This window comes from Bison bison, unplaced genomic scaffold, assembly GCF_000754665.1.
Source record: "Bison bison bison isolate TAMUID 2011002044 unplaced genomic scaffold, Bison_UMD1.0 scf7180017864293, whole genome shotgun sequence".
Classification (NCBI taxonomy): domain Eukaryota; kingdom Metazoa; phylum Chordata; class Mammalia; order Artiodactyla; family Bovidae; genus Bison; species Bison bison.
This window is the reverse complement of record NW_011494865.1, coordinates 1230153-1255678: the sequence shown is the minus strand read 5'-3', so window position 1 is coordinate 1255678 and position 25526 is coordinate 1230153. Positions and strand designations below refer to the sequence as shown.

The 25526-nt window shown below is 47.0% G+C and overlaps 1 protein-coding gene across 2 annotated transcripts in view; it reads right to left on the bottom strand.

Annotated features, from left to right (window-relative positions):
* CLEC16A (C-type lectin domain family 16, member A) overlaps positions 1–25526 on the bottom strand; it is a 229142-nt gene that overhangs the window by 197713 nt on the left and 5903 nt on the right. For both annotated transcript variants that reach the window (XM_010850663.1, XM_010850664.1), the window contains exons 2-4: positions 17611–17739; positions 10522–10655; positions 183–331 (exon numbers count right to left, since the gene is read on the bottom strand). In XM_010850663.1, the coding sequence (XP_010848965.1) occupies positions 183–331; positions 10522–10655; positions 17611–17739 (412 nt within the window). The remainder of the gene's footprint in view (positions 1–182; positions 332–10521; positions 10656–17610; positions 17740–25526) is intronic.

Below are 25526 nucleotides of genomic sequence, written 5' to 3'. Positions count from 1 at the left end.
TTAAAAAAAAAAAAAAAAAAAAAAAAAAACACGCCAAGGTCAAACAGTGTTGCTATGAAATAGTGAATCAGGAAATGGTGAATGCAAACGTGCTTTGTAAACAGACACAAGGTCACCCAAACCAAAGGCGCTGCTTGAACTGGCCAGCTTCCAACCAAACATGCCTCTGTGCAGCTACTTACCTCATTGTAAAAGAAATGGACCGTGTGGTTGTTGAGTTTTAATGAAAGCGTTTTCAGGAACGATATGTAATATGCCATAATCTCCTCATCAGAAAAGTCGAACTTGTGGACAATGATAGAATTTACATAGTTATTAGAGAGCAAATAATCTAGAGGGAGAAAAAAAAGAAAAGGAAAAAGATTAATTAATTCACGCTGGAGGAAAGACAAGCAGAGAAAAGTCCAGGAACAAGCAGATGACCACGTGAAGGGGCTTGAACCAGTCAGGCTGACAGGGAACAGCTTAACCTTTAACCAGCACAGAACTCAGCCACCATGCGTAGTCACTACAAAGTTCAAGAGCGAGGCCCCAGAAAGCCCAGGACACGGCTGCCTCCCACACCAGACAAGAATCCTCGAACATTTCCCTCCGTTGCTAGCAAAGTTCAGTGAGAGAGCCGGTGGCAGGCAAACCAGGTGGTATGTGGGCAGTTTCACAAACCACCCACAGACGAGGGTCAGCTGCACCATGTCTTATGAAAGATGGCCCCATTTCGCCATCAAAAGTCACATTGTCACCCTTGAGTGCCACAGAAGGCTCCGCATGGCAACATGATTTATAGAGGCCCCTGGAGGCTCAGCCTCCACGACCGGGCCAGCAGCAGGTGGACTGCTTTGCGTCATCACTCACCACGATGGTGAACCTGCAGAGTAGGCCTGTTTGCCCTGTTTTGCAGGTGAGTAAAAACACTAAGGTTAATTAATCTGCCCAAGGACAGAGAGACAGTAAGCCAGGAATGGAATCCAAACTTCAGTTCACTGTCCTGTGTTAATACCATGCCCTCATGGCGGCCAGGGGGTTCCCCCGTGGCTCAGCTGGTAAAGAATCCACCTGCAATGCAGAAGACCCTGGTTCGATTCCTGGGTCGGGAAGACCCGCTAGAAAAGGGATAGGCTACCCACTCCAGTATTCTTGAGCTTCCCTGGTGGCTCACCTGGTAAAGAATCTGCCTGCAACATAGGAAATCTGGGTTCAATCCTGGGTTGGGAAGATTCCCTGGAGAAGCAAAAGGCTACCCACTCCAGTATTCTGGCCTGGAGAATTCCATGGACTGTATAGTCCATGGGGTTGCAAAGAGTCGGACATGACTGGGTGACTTTCATTTCACATGGGGGCCAAGGAGGAAAACTGGATAACGAGGCCCTGGGGGCACTGGATCCACAAGGGAGTGGCCATCCTGCTAAGCTCCCAGGCCCTGCTGGGAGAGAGCTTCCCATGGTGAGAGCTTCCAGCCGTGCAAAGGAAGCTAGAAAATACAGATCTTAATGCTGTTACCTTTGAAGTTGAAATGTCAGCCACTAGATCCACTAGTTTTGGAAGCTGTGCTTGCCAGTGAAAACAGTCTACAGAACCCCTACCACTCATGGGCCTGCAGTCTGCAGTCTCGGCCTTGGGCCCTGGCCAGACAAGTTGTCCTCTGAGTCCTCACCAGACACCCTGCGAAGCTAGTGCTGCCGTGCCCACCATCGGCCCTTCCGTTCTGGCTACCTCCCCACAGATGGGTAAATGCCAGACACGACCCACACCAGCATACGGGCAGACCCACACCAGCATACGGGCAGACCCACACCAGCATGCGGGCAGACTCAGCAAGGCAGGAGAGCGGGGTGGCACCTCTCTACCTCTGGTTGTGGGACCAGCAACATGGCCTCCCTGGAGCTTATCAAGACTTGCGGAGTCTTGGGCCCGGCCCTGACCACCTACTCAGATCTCTGGGTGGGCCCAGTGCTCCGTGTGTTGAGAAGGCCCGCTAGGCTTCCCCGTCATGCTCCCACCTCAGAGGCACTGGCTTCAAAGGTAAACTTGGACCCACACTGCCTGAGTGGCTTCCCAACTGGGTGACCTTGGGCAGGACATGTACGCTCCTCACTCCCCAGCTTTCCCATCTGAGAGCAGGAATTAATGAGACCTTCCTCACGTGAGGAAGCAGGTAAAACAGGAAAAGCTCTGAGGACCCGGAGGAGCACAGAGGCGCCCCCTACGCAGGAGCTGCCAGGCTTCACCTCCGCACTCTGGCTCGGAGACTCTGAACCTCCACCCCGAGTCCACCAGTCGCCACAACTGCTGTTCTCGGGGGAAAACAGAAAGAAAAAACAGAAAGCTGTTTGGTGCCGAAGAGGTACCTAACTTAGGCCAATCAGAGATTTACTGAAAAGGTTGAAACTACCAAACACACCAAGTAGAGTCACCCGGGAGCACGGGATGAGAGAGGGGTCGCAGCAAGGGCACTCTGCCAGGGTCGCCTCAGAACGGTCTCCGAGGCGCTGCAGGCAGGACACCAGTCTGTAGTTTTCAAAATCTCAGTGATAACAATTCTTGAGGTAAGTCTTATGGCTCGCTCTAAGAGAAAAGGCAGTGGGGTCCTGAGAATTTTAACACATTTAAAAATGAGGAAAATTCCACGACAGAGAAGTCTGGCCGCGCTACAGTCCACAGCGTCACAGAGTCGGACGTGACTGAAGCAACTGAAGCATGAAAAGGAGGTTACCACACAAAATACACGTACTGAGCCTCTCCAGTCGTGTCCAAGCCTTTGTGACCCTGTGGACGGTAACCCGCCAAGTTCTTCTGTCCGTGGGATTCTCCAGGCAAGAACACTGGAGTGGGTTGCCGTGCCCCCCTCCAGGGGATCTTTCCGAGCCAGAGATGGAACCCGTATCTCCTGCGCCTCCTGCATTGACAGGCGGATTCTTTACCACTAGTGCCACCTGGGAAGCCCCAAATCTGCAGGACGCAGCAGAAGCAGTTCTAAGAAGGAAGTTTAAAGTGATACAAGTCCAAGTCACTCAGTTGTGTCCGACACTTTGCGACCCCATGGACTACACAGTCCATGGGATTCTCCAGGCCAGAACAGTGGAGTGGGTAGCCATTCCCTTCTCTAGGGGATCTATCCAACCCAGGGACGGAACCCAGGTCTCCTGCATTGCAGGTGGATTCTTCACCAGCTGAGCCACAGAGGAAGCCCATATGGGCCTTCCTCAAAAAAAGAAAATCTCAAGAAAAACAACCTAAGCTACCATCTAAAAGAAATAGAAAAAGAAGAACAAACAAAACCTAAAGTCAGAAGGAAAGAAATAGTGAAAATCAGAGGGGAAACAAATAAAATTAAGAAAACAATTTAAAAAATCTATAAAACCAAGAGCTAGTGTTTTGAAAGGATAAACAAAATCAACAAACCTCTGGCCAGGCTCCCCAGGAAGAAAAGACACAGAACCCAAATAAACAAAATAAGAAATGAAAAAAAAGAAATAACAACTGATACTGCAGAAACACAAAAAGAAAAAAAATCACAAGAGTATACTCTAAAGGGTCATATGCCAACAAAATGGACAACCTAGAAGAAATGGACAAGTTTCTAGAAACATACAGCCCTCCACAACTGAGGAGCTGTTTCAAAAAGGAGCTTCTTTCAAAATGAAATAGATAATTTGAACAGACTAGATACTAGAAGGGAAATAGAATCTGTAATTCAAAAAAAGAAAAAACTCCCTTCAAACAAAAGTCCAGGACCAGAACCAGATGGCTTCACTGGGGAATTCTACCAAACATAAAAAGGACTTACAGTGACCCTTCTCAAACTCTTTCAGGACTTCCCTGGTGATCCAGTGGGTAAGAACCCGCCTGCCAATGCAGGCGACACCAGTTTGATCCCTGCTCTGGGAAGATTCCACGTGCCACAGGGCAACTGAGCCCGTGCGTCACAGCTACTGAAGCCTGCGTGCGCTACAGCCTCTGCGGCAAGAGACACCAACGCAATCAGAAGCCTGCGCTCCGCAGTTAGCGAAAGCCCAAGCACAACCACCAAGACCCAGCACAGCCAGCAGTAAATAAATTAATTAATTTTTAAAACTCAACTCTTCCAAAAGACTGTAGAGGAGAGAACACTTCCAAAGTCCTTCTATGAGCCACCAAGACCCTGATACCAAGACCAAAGATACTACTAAAAAGGAAAATTACAGGCCAGTATCTTTGATGAATATAGATGCAAAAATTTTGAACAAAATATTAGCAAACCATATCCAACAACAGATAAAAAAGATCATACACACACCATGATCGAGTTGCATCCATCCTAGGGTCACAAGGTTCAATGACGCAAATCAATCAGTGTGATATACCACATAAACAAAAGGAAAGACAAAAGTCACATGATCATCTCAATAGATACGGAAAAAGCATTTGATAAAATTCAACATTCATTCATGATAAAAATTTTCATCAAAGTGGGTCTAGAGGGAACATATCTCAACATAATAAAAGTCATTTATGACAAGCCAACATGATACTCAATGATGAAAATCTGCAAGCCTTCCCACTAAATTATGTAACAAGACAATGATGCCCACTCTTACCACTTTTATTCAACATAGTATTGGAAGTCTTAGTCATAAAAATCAGACAAGAAAAAGAAATAAAAGGCATCCAAATTGGAAAGTGGAAGGACGGAGGTAAAATTGTCATTACATGCAGATGACATGATATTCTATATAGAAAACCCTAAAGGTGGTGCCAGTGGGAAAGAATTCAGCTACCAATGTAGGAGACACAAGAGACGTGGGTTCGATCCCTGGGTTGGGAAGATCCCTTGGAGTAGGAAATGACAACCCACTCCAGTACTCCTGCCTGGAAAATTCCATGGACAGAGGAACCTGAAGGCCTACAGTCCATAGGGTTGCAAAGGGTCGGACATGACTAAGCACACACGCACACAAAGATTCCACAAGAAAACTATTAGGACTGAAAAATGAACTCAAGAAGGCGGCAGGATGTAAGGTTAACACACAGGAATCTGTCACGTTTCTTTACACTGACAACGAAATAGCATAGAGTTAGAAGAAAAAAGATAATCCCTTTTAAAATCATGTCAAAAAAAAAAAAAATACCTAGGAATAAACCCGATCAAGGAGGCAAAAGATACACACTGAAAAGTAAAAAATATTGAGAAAGGAAACTGAAGATGCTTTAAAGAAACAGGAAGATATCCCATGCTTGTGGATTGGAAGAATTAGGATAGTTAAAATGGCCATACTACCCAAAGCGATCTATAGATTTAATGTGATCCCTATCAAATTACCCATGACATCTTTCACAGAAGTAGAAAAAATAATCCTAAAATTTATATGAAAGACCCAGAACTGCCACAGTAATCCTGAGGGAAAAGAACAAAGTTAGAGGCATAACCCTCCCAGATTTCAGACAATACTACAAAGTCACAGTCATCAAAGCAGTGTGGTATTGGCACAAAAACAGACAGATTTATGGACCAGAATAGAGGTCCCAGAAGTCAACTCTCACACCTACAATCGATTAATCTTCAACAAAGGAGGCAAGAATATACAATCACAAAAAGGCAGTCTCTTCAGCAAGCGGTGTTCAAAAGCGAGAGACCCACATGTAACTAAATGACGTGAGAACATACCCTTTTACCATACACAAAAAGAAATTCAAAAATGGCTTAAAGACTTAAATTCATGACATCAGAAAACTCCTAGAAGAGAACAGAGGCAAAACATTCTCTGACACAAATCGTACCAACGTTTTCTTGGTCAGTCTCCGAAAGCAATAGAAATAAAAACAAAAATAAACAATTGGGACCCAATCAAATTTATAAGCTTTTACACAGCAAAGGAATCCATAAACAAAATGAAAAGACCAACTACAGAATGGGAGAAAATATTTGCAAATGATGTGACCAAGAAGGTTTAATTTCCAAAATATACAAACAGTTCACATAGCTCAATATCAACAAAAACAAACAACTCAATCAAAAAATGGGGAGAGAAGACCTAAACAGACATCTCTCCAAAGAAGACATACAGATGGCCAACAGTCACAAGAAAAGATGCTCAACATCGCTAATTATTAGAGAAATGAAAATCAAAACTACAATGAGTTGATCACCTCATTCTGGTCAGAGGTGATATCATATCACCTCATTCTGGTCAAAATGGCAATCACCAAAAAGTCTACAAATAATAAATGCTGGAGAGGGTGTGGAGAAAAGGGAACCCTCCTGCACTGTTGGTGGGAATGCAAACTGGTGCAGCCATGATGCAGAACACGATGGCGGTTCCTTAACAAACTAAAAATAGAACTAGAATATGACCCATCAACTCCACCCCTGGTCATATATCCAGAAAAGATGAAAACTCTAGTTCGAAAAGACACGCGCACCCCAGTGTTCAGAGCAGTACTATTTATAATAGCCAAGACATGGAAGCAATCCAGGTGTCCATCAACAGATGAATGGATAAAGATGATGTCACACACACACACAGAGGGATATTAGCCCCCCAAAAAATGAAATACTACCATTCACAGCAACAAGGACGGACCTAGAGATTTTCACACCAAGTGAAGTAAGTCAGACAAAGACAAATATACTGTGATATCACTTTTATGTGGAATCTTAAAAAAAATGATACAAAGGAACTTATTACAAAATAGAAACAAACTCACGGACAACAAACTTCTGGTTGCCAAAGGGTAAACGCAGGGCAGGGGTAAACTTGAAATTTGAGATCAACAGATATACACGGCTATATATAAACATATATTTATTTTATACTACATATATTTTATGTTATGTATAATATTTTATACTATATAAATATATATTTTATACTATATATATTCTGCTAAGTTGCTTCAGTCGTGTCCGACTCTTTGTGACCCCATGGACTGTAGCCCACCAGGCTCCTCTGTCCAGCAGATTCTCCAGACAAGAACACTGGAGTGGGTTGCCACACCCTCCTCCAGGGGATCTTCCCAACCCAGGGATCAAACCCAGGTCTCCCTCACTGCAGGCATATTCTTTACTGTCTGACACCAGGGTTGCCTATAATATACTAGTATCACTACGTATAAAATAAATAACAAAGACCTACTGTATAGCACAGGGAACTATATTCAATAGCTTATAAAAAAATGAGGTTACATATACCACAAATCTAAGTGTATAGCTTGATATATGTGGCAATGTATATATTTATGAATTTGAAGTACTTGTACTTATGTGTGTATATATACTTGTGTGTACATACATATATGCATATGTATGTACACATACACACACCTCTCACACATTTTAGGTGTCCAGCGCAATGAATTTTTGCAAATAAATGCAACAGGTAAGCACCACCTTGATCAGATAGTGCATTTCCAGCTCCTGAAAGACACTCACACCCCTGCTCCATCCGTTCCCTGTCCCCAAGACAGCCCCTCAGCCTAACTTCCAGCACCGCAGACTCATTCTGCCTGATCCTGAGCTCCATGTATGTGGACTCACATGGGAAGCCCCCGCCTAGTGTGTGGCCTCTCACCACAGCCCAGTTACCCACGTCTCTTCCTTTGTCTCCTTCTGGCTATACAGTATCCTGTTCTTGGAACAGTCCACGACCTACCCACCCAGAATCCACACTTGCAACGAGCAGCCAGTAAGGCTGCTTCACTCTACTGTCTGGCCGGCTGTGGTCAGCGGGGGCCGAATGGGCCGGCAGGAGAAGGGATGTCGGCCCTGCTGTGACTGCTGAGTGGTTCCCAGGCCACTAGAGACACAGACGCCTGTGCTGGCTGCTGGGGGTGAGCGGCCTCCAGCCTCCCGGCTGCACCCCAAGCTGGAAGAGCCCCGTGCTCCCATGACTCCCCCGCGGGACTTTTCTGGGCCTCCAGACCGGACTCCGTGGGTGGCGGGGCCACGGTGGGGGCGGTGCAGGCGCCTCTATTATTCGACTGGGATTTTTCTACTATGCCCTCTCTGTGTGGCCGGCTTTCTGTGGTATGCTTTTATAATAAACCCAGGAGTCTCTAAGTAATCTCAGTCTCTCGGGCCTGCTGTCACTTAGGTCACCAAACCCCACAGGCAACAGGTGTACCCGTGAAATGGCTGCCTGTAATAACGAAAACCCGGAAACCACCTAAATGCCCGCGGTCACGTTAAGTAAGTTATGGCCCAGAAAGAGGCGGCTCTTAAACCAAACAAGGCTGGGATGCATGAATGGACAACATGAAAATCTAAGATACGCTAGTTAAGTTTGGGAAAAAAAAAATGAAGCAGACAGCAAAACGATAGAGGTTAACACTGAGCTGTTGGGGTGAAATTCTCCAGAACTTCTGCTTTCTATAGCTTTTTCATTGGACTTTTTGTTGTTTTACAATGGAGACATTTTCTTCCTATAATCAGAAAATTAAAAGCAAAAGTCACCCGTCCTTCTCACTCCCATACATCCAAGTTCTATAAAAACAGTACTTTTTGCTGCCTTGGTGGGGCTTATGAAAGTGCTCTGATGAATTCCCTGCAGGGCCAGCACCATCTGCCTGGGTTTTCCTACAGCACAATACACTTTTTAGCCCTGAGGCAAGAGAGGCCGTATGATCCAGAAAGCCCAGAATTTTCTATCGCCCCCAACCCCCTCTTCAATCCTGTAGCCCTGAGGTCAGCTGGGTCACCAGAGAACAGCCACTTGGGGGAACACTGGCTTTAAGGATAAAACCAGCTTTAATTGGAAACTTCCAGCTGCCAGACCATACGCTGCGCACACCCGCTCTCACGCTTATCCTCAAGCCACTGCAATCTGCAGGTACTCGGATTGTCTCCACTTCAGAGAGGCAGAAACTGCCGCTTGGCGGGTCAACATCCTGGAATAGGCGTGGGGCGTATGTTGGCAGTACCAGGCCTGGGACTTGCTTGGCTCTCAGTCCATGATTTGCAATACGGAGCTGGGCCTTCCCCTCTCGGAGTTTTCAGAAACTGCCCGCAATTCACATCCAGCGTAACCAAAGCTGTTAACAGGGAAACCACTCAGGGAGAGTGAGTCAAATCGCATTTGCCAATTCACAATGGGGGAAGCCTCAGGAGTCTCCTGGGACAGTAGTGCCATCTAGTGGCCACTTCCTGGGACAGCAGCACCATCCAGTGGCCGCATCCCAGGACAGCAGCGCCATCTAGTGGCCATCAGCCAGAAGCTCTTTCCTCCCCTGCCTCCTCCCTCCTCAGGGGAAATGCCGCCATTCTCTTTTACTGGAAGCTTTTCTCAATCCTGTCTTGGGGGCCAAGAGCCTGCCTGTGACACAGGCATCCCATCACTTGTCTTCTCTTCCCTGCTTCCAGCAGGCAGGCCCTGAGGCTTGGTGCAGTTATCTTGGAATAAAAAAGCTTTTGATCAAGCACGGAGGATTAGGAGCCAAATCAGGGTTTCACACCCTGGGCACTGTTGACATTTTGGGCTAACTACTCCTTTATTGCGGGGGGCTGTCCTGCATGTTGTAGGATTTTAACAGCATCACTGACCTCTACCCAGAGGCCAGTAGCACAGCTCCCCAGGAATGTCTCCAGACACTGACAAATGTTCATTGGGAGCAGAGTCACCTCCAGTTGATGACCACTGAGTTAATCTGCCTGGGCTGAAACCCCTTCTGGATTCCGGCCTTGCTAGAGCTGTGACCTGGGGCCAGAGAGTCAAACTCTCTGAGCATTAAAGGAGGGCACTCAGCACCTGCCTCGCAGCGTGGCTGTTTCAGATCACGAGCCCGGGGCTCAGCAAGGGCAGGGAGAGGCTCCGAGTCACCCTCACCAGTGCGGCAGTGGAGCTGAAGCAGGCAGGGCAGGGGCCAAAGCCACGCCCTGGCCACATTCTTCCCCATCCTGCTGCTTCCAATGCTTATTCTGTTGGCTGTCTACTCAGTGACCCAAGCTCTTTAATAACAGGTTATAAAGAAGACACGCAAATGCCCTCAGAACCACCCAGCAGAGGGGAGCCCTCTCTCAGCCCTGCACAGCACCCTACCATGCAGGGATTAAAAATGGCACTAGGGCCTGAACTGTGTGCCCCCAGAACTCATGTGCTGAAACCCTAACCCCCAAAGGAACTGCATCTGGAGACAGAGGCTTTCAGGAGGTAATTAAAGGTCACATGAGGTCAGAGGGTGGGGCCCTGATCCAAGACTAGTGTCTTTACAAGAAAAGGAAGAGACATCAGAATCCTCTCTCCACATGCAGAGAGGAGAGACCATGTGAGGACATAAAGAGAGTGAGGCTCTGCAAACCAGGAAGACAGGCCTCCCCAGAAGTCAGCCCCGGCGCCGCCATGATCGTGGACTGCCAGCGCGAGCACTGTGAGAAACGCATTTCTGTCGTCTGAGCCGCCCAGCCTGGGGCACGCGCTCTGGCAGCCCAAGCACACCAAGACACACGGTGAGCACAGACATTCTCAAAGCAACACGAAAACCATGGCGCACGACATGTAGCGACACCCAGCTACCTGACCCTGGTGTGGAGGCCAGGGTCAGGACTGTCCTTACAAAGTGAGGTCTCGTGGCTGATGTTCTCAAAGAGGATGTTTAGGGTCTGCAGCAGCTGAACGCACACGTAGCGGCCCGACTTCTGCCGCAGGATGTTCAAGAAGAAAACGAACATGTTCTTCTCCAGGAAGAAGCTGCGGAGAGAAGGGGACAGCGTCAGTGGTCTTCCACTCGTAGAAATGCGCGTCATCCTCTGGTTACACACCCAGCACACGTGGCGGAGCAGCCAGGCCACACCACACGCATGGGCTTGGCTTCCAAGACACCCAGTTCCCACGACGCTGTATTCCACTCAGAGAAATGCAACCTTTCAGACTCTCTTCCTGGAATGTGGGAACAGTGCTGATTCTGGGAAGTGGTGAACTTCCAGATTTCGGACAGAGGGGGAAAGGTCTTTCCCAACTAAATGATGACACAGTGATCTATCTACGCTTCTAAAACCAACACACAGCCGTTTTCCATCCACATTTTACAAACTTAGTTTTCCCCACTAAGTCTCCTTCCTTAGCCTTCATAGCTCTGAGTGCTCACCAGCAACCTAGGAACCAGAGTAATTCCCCGCAAAGGGGCACGAGGGTGCTGAATAGTCAAAGAGTTCGGGTGGTTTCTCAGCTGGCAAGTTGGTCATTTCCACATCTAGGGAATGAGAACTGCAAGGAAAGAGAAAGTGCTGATGCGGTCATGGGACACCAGCCAGCCCCCAGGCCTTTCTCTTCCTGCACAGACTATTTGCCTGCATGCAGGCTGGGGGCACTGACTTTGGGGGGCACACAATGGCTCTTTTAATCTTGAAATGGAGATCCCCTAATGCCTTTCTTTAAAGGAAGAAAATGTTTTTAGTTATGTTCTCCATATTCAAGCTAAGGGGCTTCCCTGGTGCCTCACTGGTAAAGAATCTTCTTGCCAATGCAGGAGACGCAGGTTCAATCCCTGGGTCAGGAAGATACCTTGGAGAAGGAAATGGCTACCCATCCCAGTATGCCTGTCTGGAAAATCCCATGGACAGATGGGCCTGGTGGGCTACAATCCATGGCGTTACAAAGAGTCAGGCCTGACTTAGTGACTAAACAACAACAATTCAAGCTGAGACCAGGTCACCTCTCATCTAGGACGCTCAGGACGTCCTAGCCATCTCGTGGATCTGCTGTTGGTTCAGTCTTGGGGCCTCTCTCTTCCTGCCGCCATCAGCTCCCTGCTGGTAGGACCATGGCCTGGCACTGGCTCGGGCCTGCAGACCTTCTGTCTGAACGGGCAGATGAATCAATAAATCTGACCTTAGAGGGACCCTAAATTCTTTCCCAAGGGAGTCTGTGTGCCAACAAATGCCATCCACAATGACCCCCAGAATATTTCTATCATTTGACGAGTCGTGTCTTCCTTTGCTTCAGGTTGTATAAAGCAGTGACTGCCAAGTGTCACCCAATAAGTTCACTGCAGCCCGATGACCAGCTTGGGAACTTGTCAACATGCCTGTACCTAGATCTTGTCCAGGGGTAGATTCCATATGTCTAGTGTGAAATTTGGGTGCCTGGATTTTTACAACCCCCTAGAGGCGTGAGGGGATCCTTGGGAAAGTGGCTAATTCTAGGGCTGGGGCAGGTGAGCCTGGAGCACCACAGGGGACCAGAAAGTAAGGACGTGCTCCAAAATCCAAAAGGACGGGGGTGTGTCACAGGGACACAGGAAGAGACCTGAAAGAGCCCCCAATGCTCAAAGCCGGAACAACGCCAGCACAAAATAAATCACAGAGCGCTGGGTTATCATCCAGAGTACAAAATAAACACCCACGAGTCCAATCTTGCAGATACTGTTTTTTTACAAATTGAAACCTTTTGTTGAGCAAGTGTGTTGGCGCCATTTTCCCAACAGCATTATTTCTTATACGTATGCTGATTTTGCAGACACAAGGCCACTGCACCCTTGACAGACTACAGAATGTTGCTGCTGCTAAGTCGCCTCAGTCATGTCCAACTCTGTGCGACCCCATAGACAGCAGCCCACCAGGCTCCCCCGTCCCTGGGATTCTCCAGGCAAGAACACTGGAGTGGGTTGCCATTTCCTCCTCCAATGCATGAAAGTGAAAAGTCAAAGTGAAGCTGCTCAGTCGTGCCCGACTCTTAGTGACCCCATGGACTGCAGCCCACCAGGCTCCTCCGTCCATGGGATTTTCCAGGCAAGAGTACTGGAGTGGGGTGCCATTGCCTTCTCCGACAGAATAGTGTGACCATAACTTATATGCACTGGGACTACCAAAAAAAATTCACGTGACTCGCTTATACTGTACTGTTCACCTTGCTGAGGTGGCCTGGAACCAAACCTGCAAAATCGCCAAGAGATGTATATATATAAATGACTGGGTAGATTAATAAATGAGGAGAGGAGACAAATCTGCTATGCAGAAGAATTCCAACTATCATCTGTAGATTCGTCCTCCTTCAAGAAGGTGGAGCTTAATTCCCACACCCCAGGAAGCTGGACTTAGTGACTCACTTTGGAGACCAGTATAGGGGAGGAGGAAAGAGTAACCTTGGGGTAGAAAACCCTGGCAGATATCAGCTGCACCAAGTGATCCGGTTAACCCACCAGGGACCATGTGGCTGTCAGGAACAATGACATTCCTCGAGGGGAAGGGCACTTCCCCAGGAAGCAGTCGTCCCCAAAACTTCCAGGCTGGTCAGGAGAGAAACAGCAAAGAAACCCAGACTGGGGGACATTCTACAAGACAGCTGGCCAGTCCTTCTCAAGACTATCAAGGTCATAAACAAGAGAAAACTGAACAATTGTCACAGACCACAGGACACCGGGGAGACATAACCACCAAGTGCATTGTGGCACCTGGATTAGGATCCCAGAGCAGAAAGAGGGTGTTAATGGAAAAACTGGTAGATTCCAAATCAAGTCTGGAGTTGACGTAATAGTGGTGTTTTGACAAATGATGTTAACAGGGGAACAGGGTGAGGGGTAAATGGAAGCCTTCTGTGTAATCTAAAATCTACAATTATCCAGAAACTTTAAAATGGACTAAAAACAAATTCTCCTGGGGCCTCTGCAGGGCAGTGATTTAAGAATAACTGGGCCTCTGAGAGCTCGGCAGTTTCTCTAAGATGACAAGTGGACTAAAAAAATCCATTCTAGTACAGGTGACTCTCTGTTCGTTTCTAAGGCAAACCATTCAGTATCACAGTAATCCAAGTCTATGCCCCAATCACAACTGCCGAAGACGCTGAACAGTTCTATGAGGACCTACAAGACCTTCAAGAACACCAGAAAAAGACGTTCTTTTCATCACAGGGGACTGGAATGCAAAAGCAGGAAGTCAAGAGACACCTTGCAAGTTTGGCCTTGGAGTGCAAAATGAAGCAGGGCAAAGGCTAACAGAGTTTTGCCAACAGAACGCCCTGGTCACAGAAAACACCCTCTTTCAACAACACAAGAGACAACTCTACACATGGATGTCACCAGATGGTCAATACCGAAATCAGATGAATTATATTCTTTGCAGTGGAAAATGGAGAAGCTCTATACAGTCAGCAAAAACAAGACCTGGAGCTGACTGTCGCACAGATCATGAACTCCTTACTGCCAATACAGATCATGAACTACTTATTGAAGAAAGTAGGGAAAACCACTAGACCATTCACGTATGACCTAAATTAAATTCCTTACAATTATACAGTGGAAGAGAAGGCAATGGCACCCCACTCCAGGACTCTTGCCTGGAAAATCCCATGGACAGAGGAGCCTGGTAGGCTGCAGTCCATGGGGTCGCTAAGAGTCGGACACAACTGAGCAACTTCACTTTCACTTTTCACTTTCATGCATTGGAGGAGGAAATAGCAACCCACTCCAGTGTTCTTGCCTGGAGAATCCCAGGGACGGGGGAGCCTGGTGGGCTGCCGTCTCTGGGGTCACACAGAGTCGGACACGACTGAAGTGACTTAGCAGTAGCAGTGACAAATAGATTCAAAGGATTAGTCTGATAAGAGTGCCTGAAGAACTATGGACAGAGATTCGTGTACAGGTGGTGATCAAAATCATCCCCAAGAAAAAGAAATGCAAAAAGGCAAAATGGTTGTCTGAGGAGTCCTTACAAATAGCTATGAAAAGAAGAGAAGTGAAAGGCAAAGGAGAAAAGGGAAGATATGCCCATTTGAATGCAGAGTTCCAAAGAACAGCAAGGAGAGATGAGAAACCCTTCCTAAGTGATCAATGCAAAGAAATAGAAGGAAACAATAGAATGGGAAAGACTAGAGATCTCGTCAAGAAAATTAGAGATACCAAGGGAACATTTCATGCAAAGATGGGCTCGATAAAGGACAGAATATGGACCTAACAGAAGTAGAAGATATTAAGAAGAGGTGGCAAGAATACACAGAAGAACTATACAAAAAAGATCTTAATGACCCAGATAACCATGATGGTATGATCACTCACCTAGAGCAGACATCCTAGAGTGCAAAGTCAAATGGGCATTAGGAAGCATCACTACGAACAAAGCTACTGGAGGTGATGGAATTCCAGCTCAGCTATTTGAAATCCTAAAAGATGATGCTGTGAAAGTGTTGCACTTACTATGCCAGCAAATTTGGAAAACTCAGCAATGGCCACAGGACTGGAAAAAGTCAGTTTTCATTCCAATCTCAAAGAAAGGCAATGCCAAAGAATGCTCAAACTACTGCACAATTGCACTCATCCCATATGCTAGTAAAGTAATGTTCAAAATTCTCCGAGCCAGGCTTCAGCAGTACATGAACCAAGAAGTTCCAGGTATTCAATCTGGATTTAGAAAAGGCAGAGGAACCAGCAATCAAATTGCCAACATCCAATGGATCACAGAAAAAGCAAGCGAATTCCAGAAAAACACCTGCTTCTGCTTTACTGACTACACTAAAGCCTTTGACTGAGTGGATCACAACAAACTGGAAAATTCTTAAACAGATGGGAATACCAGACCACCTTACCTGCTTCCTGAGAAATCTGCATGCAGGTCAAGAAGCAACAGTTAGAACTGGTCATGGAATAATGGACTGGTTCAAAATTGGGAAAGGGGTACATCAAGGCTGTATACTGTCACCTGGCTTACTTAACTTATATGCAGAGTACACCATGCACATCAATAACCTCAGATATGCAGATGACACCACCCTCATGGCAGAAAGCAAAGAGAAACTAAAGAGCATCTTGACGAAAGTGAAAGAGGAGAGGGAAAAAGCTGGCTTAAAACTCAACATTCAGAAAACGAAGATCATGGCATCTGGTCCCATCACTTCATGGCAAATAAATGGGGAAACCATGAAAACAGTAAGAAACTTTATTTTCTTGGGCTCCAAAATCACTGCAGATGGTAATTGGCAGCAATGAAATTAAAAGACGCTTGCTCCTTGGAAGAAAAGTTATGACTAACCTAGATAGCATATTAAAAAGCAGAGACATGGCTTTGCTGACAAAGGTCCGTCTAGTCAAGGTTATGGTTTTTCGAGTAGTTGTGTATGGATGTGAGAATTGAACCATAAAGAAAGCTGAGCGCCAAAGAATTGATGCTTTTGAACTGTGGTGTTGGAGGAAACTCTTGAGAGTCCCTTGGACAGCAAGGAGATCCAATCAGTCCATCCTAAAGGAGATCAGTCCTGAATATCCATTGGAAGGACTGACGCTGAGGCTGGATACTCCAGTACTCTGGCCACCTGATGTGAAGAACTGACTCACTAGAAAAGACCCTGATGCTGGGAAAGATTGAAGGCGGGAGGAGAAGGGGATGACAGAGGATGAGATGGTTGGATGGCATCACTGACTCAATGGATATGAGTTTGAGCAAGCTCCAGGAGTTGGTGATGGACAGAGGACCCTGGCGTGCTGCAGTCCATGAGGTCGCAAAGAGTCGGATACAACTGAGCATTTGAACTGAGTAAAGATGACACGGTTTCTCATCTTTCACCCAAGCATCTCTCTCATTTCCATAAACAGATACCAAGCAACCAACAAACAGTAAAGTCCCCACAGATCCTGAAAGGCAACTCGTCCTGCTTACAAGCAACACCTGTTTATTACTCAGGTTTTCCTTAGGGAACCCAAGCAGTGTCACAGGTCTGTATTTCACACCATTTGCATTTTCCACAAGTAGCTCCATCTGATGAAAACCTCATTGATGAAAATACAGAACCAGCCAGAAAATCAGAATATCTAATAAGGAAGCCGGGTTGGAAAGGGAACACCTGTATTTGTTTTAAGTGGTTTTACTAAGTGGCCTCAATAGTTTCAATTGAGATTAGTTTATATAAAAATAAAATCTGTGTTTGGTGGTTGTCACAACCCCAATCCTTCTGCGTTCAGACGTTGGAACAGGTCTGTTGGGGAAAGCAGTTCATGGGTTATGGCCTTTGCTTCTTAATTATCCAGTAGGGGCACCTTCTAAAATGATCATTTGCTAATATTTCTCGAGTGCCTACTCTGTACCAGGCACTGGGCAAGGAACTTGCTCTCTCTCACTTAACGATGAGGAAACTGAGGCAGGCCTAAGCCTGTTCACCAAGGAAGTGTGAGAGTGAGGAGAAACCCCTCCATGGACTTTGGCTTCTTCACTTAGCAGCTGCGTGACCTTGAGCATAAACATCTGTGGGGGCGGGGATAAAGGTGGGGAGGGCAGCAGGTCCTCCACCCTGGAGGAGCCGGGAGACTTCATCATAGGAGGATCATCCCATCATGAGCTCAGCACTGCGGCCAGCACCAGGGAGCACAATTTCGGCTAACCCTCAGCGTCCCCCACCCCCACCCTCACCCCAGGGAAGGCTCTTTTCAGTTCACTTGGAATCTAACACCCAAGACATTTTCTCTTTCCTTTGGGGGAGATAATCAGACATGACTTGGAAAATTATCCATGACATTTTCAGATTTCTCCAGGGACACTCATTTCCATAACTTGCCCGTTTTCAGCAGGCATTTCTACAGCATTTCAAGGACATTTGAGAGAGAGAGAGAGAAGGTGCAGGACCAAACTGGCGTCAAACCCTGACGTCATTGGGAATGACTCATGGCTCGCATTTAGAAAAACATGCAAAGGGAGAAGAAGGATCAAAAAACAGACACCCTTACTCAAACACAGAGCTGTCATTCTGGTCCCCCCAGATGAGGATCTCGGTGATGGACCGGATGGTCTCCACCAGCAGGTTCCTGTTCTGCTCTGTGACAGTGGTGTTCTTGGTCAACACGTGGTACAGGTACCTGAGAGGAAGGGAAGAAAGGAGAACTCAAGGTGACCGCCAAAACGGAAGCCAGGCCCAGGGACCATGAGCGGCATGTTATCAACAGTTTGGCTGGGTGTTTTTCAGACTTGGTGGTCAGCACAATTCCCATTCAGAGGAGACGTAACTCACCACCCGAGAATAAAGGCAGACGACACTTCGAACTGTTACATAACCAGCAACTTACCAACCCAAACCGAAGCAAGACTGCCAAGCTTTTGAAGACAGGTGTGCTCACGCTCCAGTGTGGGCAAGAGAATGGCCTCGACAGCGGGACAAAGCGGGGACAGAGCCCACCAGAGACTCAAGTGCAGGGGTGCGGAGCGAAGGCCAGGCGGTGGCCTTTTTCACACTCTCAGGTGGTTCTGAGGCTGCTAGAACCAATGGAGATGCACAGCTCAGTGCCAAACGCCTAAGAGCTGCTGTCTGGCTGCTGCAGAGATGAGACCTGGAGTCACAGGTCAGGGAGGATAGGGCCCAGAGCCAGCGGCTGGGGCACAAATCACAAGCCACCATGATCGCCCCTGGAATGCCCTAATTCCCCTTCACAGGACTGATGGCTCAGATGAAGTGGGTGGCCTGCAGTTCAAGGGCAGTGATCTTACCTGCTGTGTGCAGCTGGAAGTGGAGTGGATTCGAGAGGCAATGACGAGGTACCTCACCCACCCACACGTGCAGAGACCAGAGGCCCGGCCTTATCCTGGCGGGCAAGAGAATCGCAGAGGCCATTCCTGAGCAGCGCAGGGACCGGCAGCCTGGCCAATGCCCTGGGAGTGCTGCCTGGCTCAGCTTTCAAGAGAGCGTCTCCCAGGCCTGCAGACTGAGGCCAGTTCAGCTTGCCAAGGTCCTAACCAACCAGCAAACTCTTCCACGTATGTCAAAACCCAGCTCAGTCACCTTTCGGTGAAGCCTTCTTCAAGAACCTCCCTCCTGCTCTCCTGCCCGAGTGGATTTGCTTGCTCCCTCCTCTCTGGCACCTCTGTACCCAGATGCATTTGCTGCTGCACAGACCACTCTGATTTGCAGTGATCTGCCTCCTTCACGAGACCTGAGTTCCCTGAGGTCAGGAACATCATCTTACTGATCCTGGTGACCCCAAAAGACTCCAGAATGTCTGATACACTGTAGGTGCTCAATATATGGTGAATGGGAGTGGGGGGCCCATTTTCACAGATAAAAGGTAGATCAGAGTATACAAAACAAAATATAGTCAAGGAGTTAAACACAGCAAGTAGTGGCAAAGAACAGCAGCGAAGAGTTCAAACCTTCGGCCCCAACAGAGAGACCTGGGCTTGATTCCTGGCCGTGTCACCTGCTGCGCGAGGCCTTCCATGAAGCATTTCACTTCTCTGAGGCCCGGGGTCTACAGCAGTCAAGGCCTCCTTGCTGGACTGTTCCAGAGATTCTGTGATGACACGCTGAAAAAGCCAAGCCCTGCGCCTGCCACACGGAAAGTGCTCATAGGAGGCAGGGCTACCGGCTACAGCCATTACCACCCTGTGGTTGTTCTGGGGAGGGCCATTGTTAAAACCATTATTTAAACTCTAAAAGGAATACTCCACGAACACAGGAAGGACAGACAGGCTGGATCCACACAGTCATGAAAAGAGGACTTCACGGCAGGAGTTATAAGAAGGTCCAGAGAAACCAGAGCAGAAAGTGGGGAGTCTGGTATGAGCTGGGTGACATCAAGCAAGCGACTTACTCTGTGTATCTCAGTTATCTCACCTGTAAAATGGGAGCGGCACCAGCATATGAATCCTTTAGTACCTATTACGGTGTCTTAGGAACAACCAAGTTAAAAGGTAGATAACTAACCTGGCAGTTCCCATGCATGACACGAGTGCCAGCTATTACTGTCGTTATCATTGCCTTCACCAGATAATCCCTGAAAGAAATTCTGGTAACTACGAGGAGGCCCTTACAGACAAACCCAGTGTGAGGGTGGGTGTCAAGTTCTCAAAAGAGGATTCTCGGCACTCCCACGTGCGGTGCATGGCCTGCATGACTGGCCCTGCGTGCAGGCGGGCCTTCCTGTGACCCTCATACTCGCAGTAACCTGGGGACACACAGCTTGCTAGCAACGCACAGGCCAGGAAGGGACCTGAGGGGCACTCAGCAGCTCATCCACAGCCCCGGGGCAGAAGCTGTCTGAGGGCTCCAGCCCACCCCACACCTCCGCAGGCCTTGCGACTCTCTGCCTTTCTCAGTGGTGCCATCTGCTGGCAAGTGGTGATGCAGCACCAGGGTCTCACATGACCATGACTGAAGGTGGGTGTCTTTTCACACATTCAGAGCCATCTAAATATTCTCCTTTGTGAGGTGCCTGTGCAAGTTTTTTGCCCACTTTTTACTAGGTAGAGAACCTTTTTTCTTATTAATTTGATGGAGTTTATGCATTCTGAATACAAAACCCTTACTGGATACATGAAAGTGAAGTCAAGTGAAGTCACTCAGTCGTGTCCAACTCTTTGTGACCCTATGGACTGTAGCCCGCCAAGCTCCTCTTCCATGGGATTTTCCAGGCAAGAACACTGGAGTGGGTTGCCATGTCCTTCTCCAGGGGATCTTCCGGACCCAGGGATCGAACCTGGGTCTCCCGCATTGCAGGCAGACGCTTTACCCTCTGAGCCACCGGGCAAGCCCCTACTGGACATATACCTATGGCAAATGTTTTCTCTGAACGCAGTTTGCCTTTTCACTCTCTTTACAGTGGTCTTTTGATGAGGAAAAGTTTCAAATTTTAATGTGGTCCAATTTATCAATCTTTCCCTTGGATAGTGCTTTTTGTATCCACCTAAAGGAATCCTTACCTACCCGAAGGTCATGAAGAAATACTGTTTTTTTCTTTTAAAAAGGTATTGTTTTACCTTTCACATTCTGACTTAGCGCACACCTGAAACTCACTTTTCTGTATAGCATAAGATATTAGCCAAAATTCGTTTTTCCCATATGGCGATCTAGTTGATTCAGCATCATATACTGGAAACGTCCTCATTCCTCCAAAGACACCAATGTCGACTTTGTCGTTAATCAGGTGACCACTTGGAACTCTTTCTGGATGCTCCAGTTCTGCTGATCTGTTTGTTTACCTTTGTGCCAACACCATGTTATCTGATCGCTGAAGCCTTATAATAAATCTTGCAATGTGATGTCTTCCAACTTCTTCCCTTATTTTTCCATTATTATATTGGCTATTCTTGCCCCTTTGAATTTCCATATACATTTTAAAATCACCTTCTCAATTTCCACAAAAAAATATCTGCTAAGATTTCCTTTAAGACTGCCCTAAATCTCTAGCTAAATATGGAGAGAACTGACATCTTTTTGAAAGTGTAACGTGAAGACATTTACATTTCCTTCAAGGTTTGCTGGATGGGGGCTTGTGCATCTTTTGTTAGATTTATTCCTAGGTATTTGATGGGTTTTTTGATGCTGCTGTAAATGGGAGTGTTTTAAAATATTCATTTTCTAAATGTTTGTTGTTGGTGGATGCAAACACCCACCAGATCTCAAGCTCTAAATTCCCACTGCCGCTGGTTCATTCTTTTGCCACCACGACGCCCAAGCACACTGTTTCAGGTCACGTTTTAGAGAGAGCCCCTCGATATATGTCTGCTTAAATGTGGTGAGGGGAAACAAGAAAGCTGAATGGATGAAAGGTTAATATTTTAATGTTGCATCTAATTCCAGAGCTTTGGAAGATCAAATAATTCAACCACCTCAGAAACACTAATCCAATATTAATATAATAACTTTCTGGTTTTAAACATAACACTATTTTAGAAAGATTGGAAACTTCAACAACAAAAAGAAAGATGACCACTGCTGGAGTTGCAGTGTATTTCCTTGGGTCTTTTTCTTTGCTATGTAATCTACACTCTTGAGCTCACGTGTGCATGTGTGCTAAGCCGCTTCGGTCGCGTCCAGCTCTTTGCGACCCTATATTCCAACTCTTTGTGACCCTATATTCCAACTCTTTGTGACCCTATGTACTACAGCCCCTGCCAGGCTCCTCTGTCCACGAGATACTTGAGCTCACGTGTGCGTGTGTGCTAAGCCGCTTTGCTCGTGTCTGACTCTTTGCGACCCTATGTACTGGAGCCCCTGCCGGGCTCCTCTGTCCATGAGATACTTGAGCTGATGCTGTATGTCTGTTACCATGTCCATCTTTCTTCCCGCCTCCGGCTAAAATAAAACCATTTCTGTTACTGGTAACTGTTCACAAGCGTCAGTAGTGGCTACACAGCACACCACTGAAAGGACAACACAGCAGCCACTCTTACCCTGAGCCTCAGAAATGAACACAGTGTCGTGATATCACCACAACACCCCACGTGCAAGGCTGCCGCTCTGTGCATGTCAGTCTCTAAGGACAGAGTGACAGGCCTTTCTCTTACAATGATACTGACTGTTACGACAACAGCTTCTCTCAAACTCTGTGTGTGTGTGTCCATTTTAACCACCATCATTACGGAGACAGTCGCAGCCTCCTATTGCCAGGTCTCCATTCTGAGGGCCTCAGATGAGCTCACTCATAAACCCGTACAACAATCCTGCCAGGCTGATGCCCTGGAGCCCAGGATCCGCCCGGAGTCCCAACACAGGGACAGGGCGCCCAGGCAGTGAGCCCACACTTATAACCATCGTAATGCAGAAGATGCAAACAATGACTTAACCGCTTTTATTAGTCAAGCATTTCCATGAAGTGATGAACGCCTAGCACCCAAGACATACACAACAAACCAAAAAGGCATGGCTACATGTATCCGATCTTAAGGGAAGTCCTTATCATGGACCCTTATGCCACTTCTCTGGAAAACAGCCCGCATTATCATGTCTCCAGCGGAAATTCTGCAGAAATGTAGAATCTCAATTTCAAACTTTCACACAGGAGCCAACTCTACTCTGAGAGACAAGCTGGAATTCGAAACGCCTGGAGACAGAAACACGGCAGCCTGTTACCAGCGTGCCTGCCACACACCAGGCTCATCCCCAAGGACTCTAACAGGAGACAGATCCCTCCTCCACGGACCCTGCTTCCTCAAGAGACTCACTTATTTTCCAAGTCAAACCATCACAGTAAGTAATAATTATATCCACTTCAGAGGCAGACGTACTAAGTTGAAGTTCATACAAGTTTTATGACTTGTATCATGCACTGCAAGGAAATCAAACCAGTCGATCCTAAAGGAAATCAACCTTGAATATTCAATGGAAGGACTGATGCTGAAGTTGAAGCTCCAATACTCTGGCTACCTGGTTTGAAGAGCCAACTCATTGGAAAAGATCCTGATGCTGGGAAAGACTGAAGGCAAAAGGAGAAGGGGGTGACAGAGGATGAGATGGCTAGATAGCATCACCAACTCAATGGACATGAATTTGAGCAAACTCCAGGAGAAAGAGGAGGACAGAGGATCTCGGCGTGCTGCAGTCCATGGGGTCACAGAGTCAGACGTGACTTAGCAACTGAACAAGCACCATGCACTTATGTGTCAGTTACCGTTACAGGAAGGATACGGCCTGGGCGGGGCTAGGAATCTACTTCCCCAAAGCACACCCCATCCCCCAGATAACAATGTCTGGGGTGGGGGGACATGGAGCCTGGGGCTGTTTGACCTCTTCAGCACCAGGGCAGACACTTCCCAGAGGGTTCCACTCTGTGTCCTGAAAACCTCCACTTGGTCAGCATCCAGCCCTCTGGCCAGCAGGGCAAGGAGCAGCTACAGGCAGGGTGGACGCAGACTAGATTAGGAGAAGGTGTCACAGGCGGCGCCTCTCCCAGTGAATCACCTCTGAAAGATGTCAAACTGGGCCAGCAAGTGAGGCCAGGTCTCAGATGCCGGGGAGCATTTCAGCCCTAGAAAAAGTCACAGCTCCAGCCCAGCCCTGTGCCCAAACAGGCAAGAGCAAACTGTTGTTAAGAAAAGGCAGGCCACAGAGTAATGGAAATAAAAGCAAAAATAAACAAACGGGACCTAATTAAACTTAAAAGCTTTTGCACAACAAAGGAAACTATAAGCAAGGTAAAACGACAGCCTTCAGAATGGGAGAAAATAATAGCAAATGAAGCAACTGACAAAGAATTAATCTCAAAAATATACAAGCAGCTCATGCAACTCAATACCAGAAAAATAAACGACCCAAAAAACGGGCCAAAGAACTAAACAGACATTTCTCGAAAGAAGACATACAGATGGCTAACAAACACATGAAAAGATGCTCAACATCACTCATTATCAGAGAAATGCAAATCAAAACCACAATGAGGTGTCATCTCAGGCCGGTCAGAATGGCTGCTATCAAAAAGTCTACAACAATAAATGCTGGAGAGAGTGCGGAGAAAAGGGAACACTCTTACCCTGTTGGTGGGAATGCAAACTAGTACAGCTACTATGGAGAAGAGTCTAGAGATTCCCTAAAAAACTGGAAATAGAACTGCCATCAGTTCAGTTCAGTCGCTCAGTCGTGTCCCACTCTTTTCGACCCCATGAATCGCAGCACGCCAGGCCTCCCTGTCCATCACCAACTCCCAGAGTTCACTCAAACTCACGTCGATCGAGTCAGTGATCCCATCCAGCCATCTCATCCTCTGTCGTCCCCTTCTCCTCCTGCCCCCAATTCCTCCCAGCATCAGGGTCTTTTCACATGAGTCAACTCTTTGCATGAGGTGGCCAAAGTATTGGAGTTTCAGCTTCAGCATTAGTCCTTCCAAAGAACACCCAGGACTGATCTCCTTTAGGATGGACTGGTTGGATCTCCTTGCAGTCCAAGGGACTCTCAAGAGTCTTCTCCAACACCACAGTTCAAAAGCATCAAATCTTTGGTGCTCAGCTTTCTCTGTAGTCCAACTCTCACATCCATACATGACCACTGGAAAAACCACAGCCTTGACTAGATGGACCTTTGTTGGCAAAGTAATATCTCTGCTTTTGAATATGCTATCTAGGTTGGTCATCACTTTCCTTCCAAGGAGTAAGTGTCTTTTAATTTCATGGCTGCAATCACCATCTGCAGTGATTTTGGAGCCCCCCAAAATAAAGTCTGACACTGTTTCCACTGTTTCCCCATCTATCTGCCATGAAGTGATGGGGCCAGATGCCATGATTTTAGTTTTCTGAATGTTGAGCTTTAAGCCAACTTTTTCACTCTCCCCTTTCACTTTCATCAACAGGCTTTTCAGTTCCTCTTCCCTTTCTGCCATAAGGGTGGTGTCATCTGCCATACAACCCAGCAATCCCACTGCTGGGCATACACACCGAGGAAACCAGAACTGAAAGAGACACGTGTACCCCAATGTTCATCACAGCACTGTTTACAATAGCAAGGACATGGAAGGAACCTAGATGTCCATCAGCAGATGAATGGATAAGAAAGCTGTGGTACATATACACAATGGAGTATTACTCAGCCATTAAAAAGAACACATTTGAATCAGTTCTAATGAGGTGGATGAAACTTGAGCCTATTATACAGAGTGAACTAAGTCAGAAAGAGAAACACCAATATGGTATATTAACACATATAAATGGAATTTAGAAAGATGGTAACGATGACCCTATACATGAGACAGCAAAAGAGACACAGATGTAAAGAACAGACTTTTGGACTCTGTGGGGGAAGGCGAGGGTGTGATAATTTAAGAGAATAGCATTGAAACATGTATATTACCATATGTGAAATCCATGACCAGTCCAAGTTCAATGCATGAAGCAGGGCACTCAAAGCTGGTACACTTGGATAACCCTGAGGGATGGGATGGGGAGG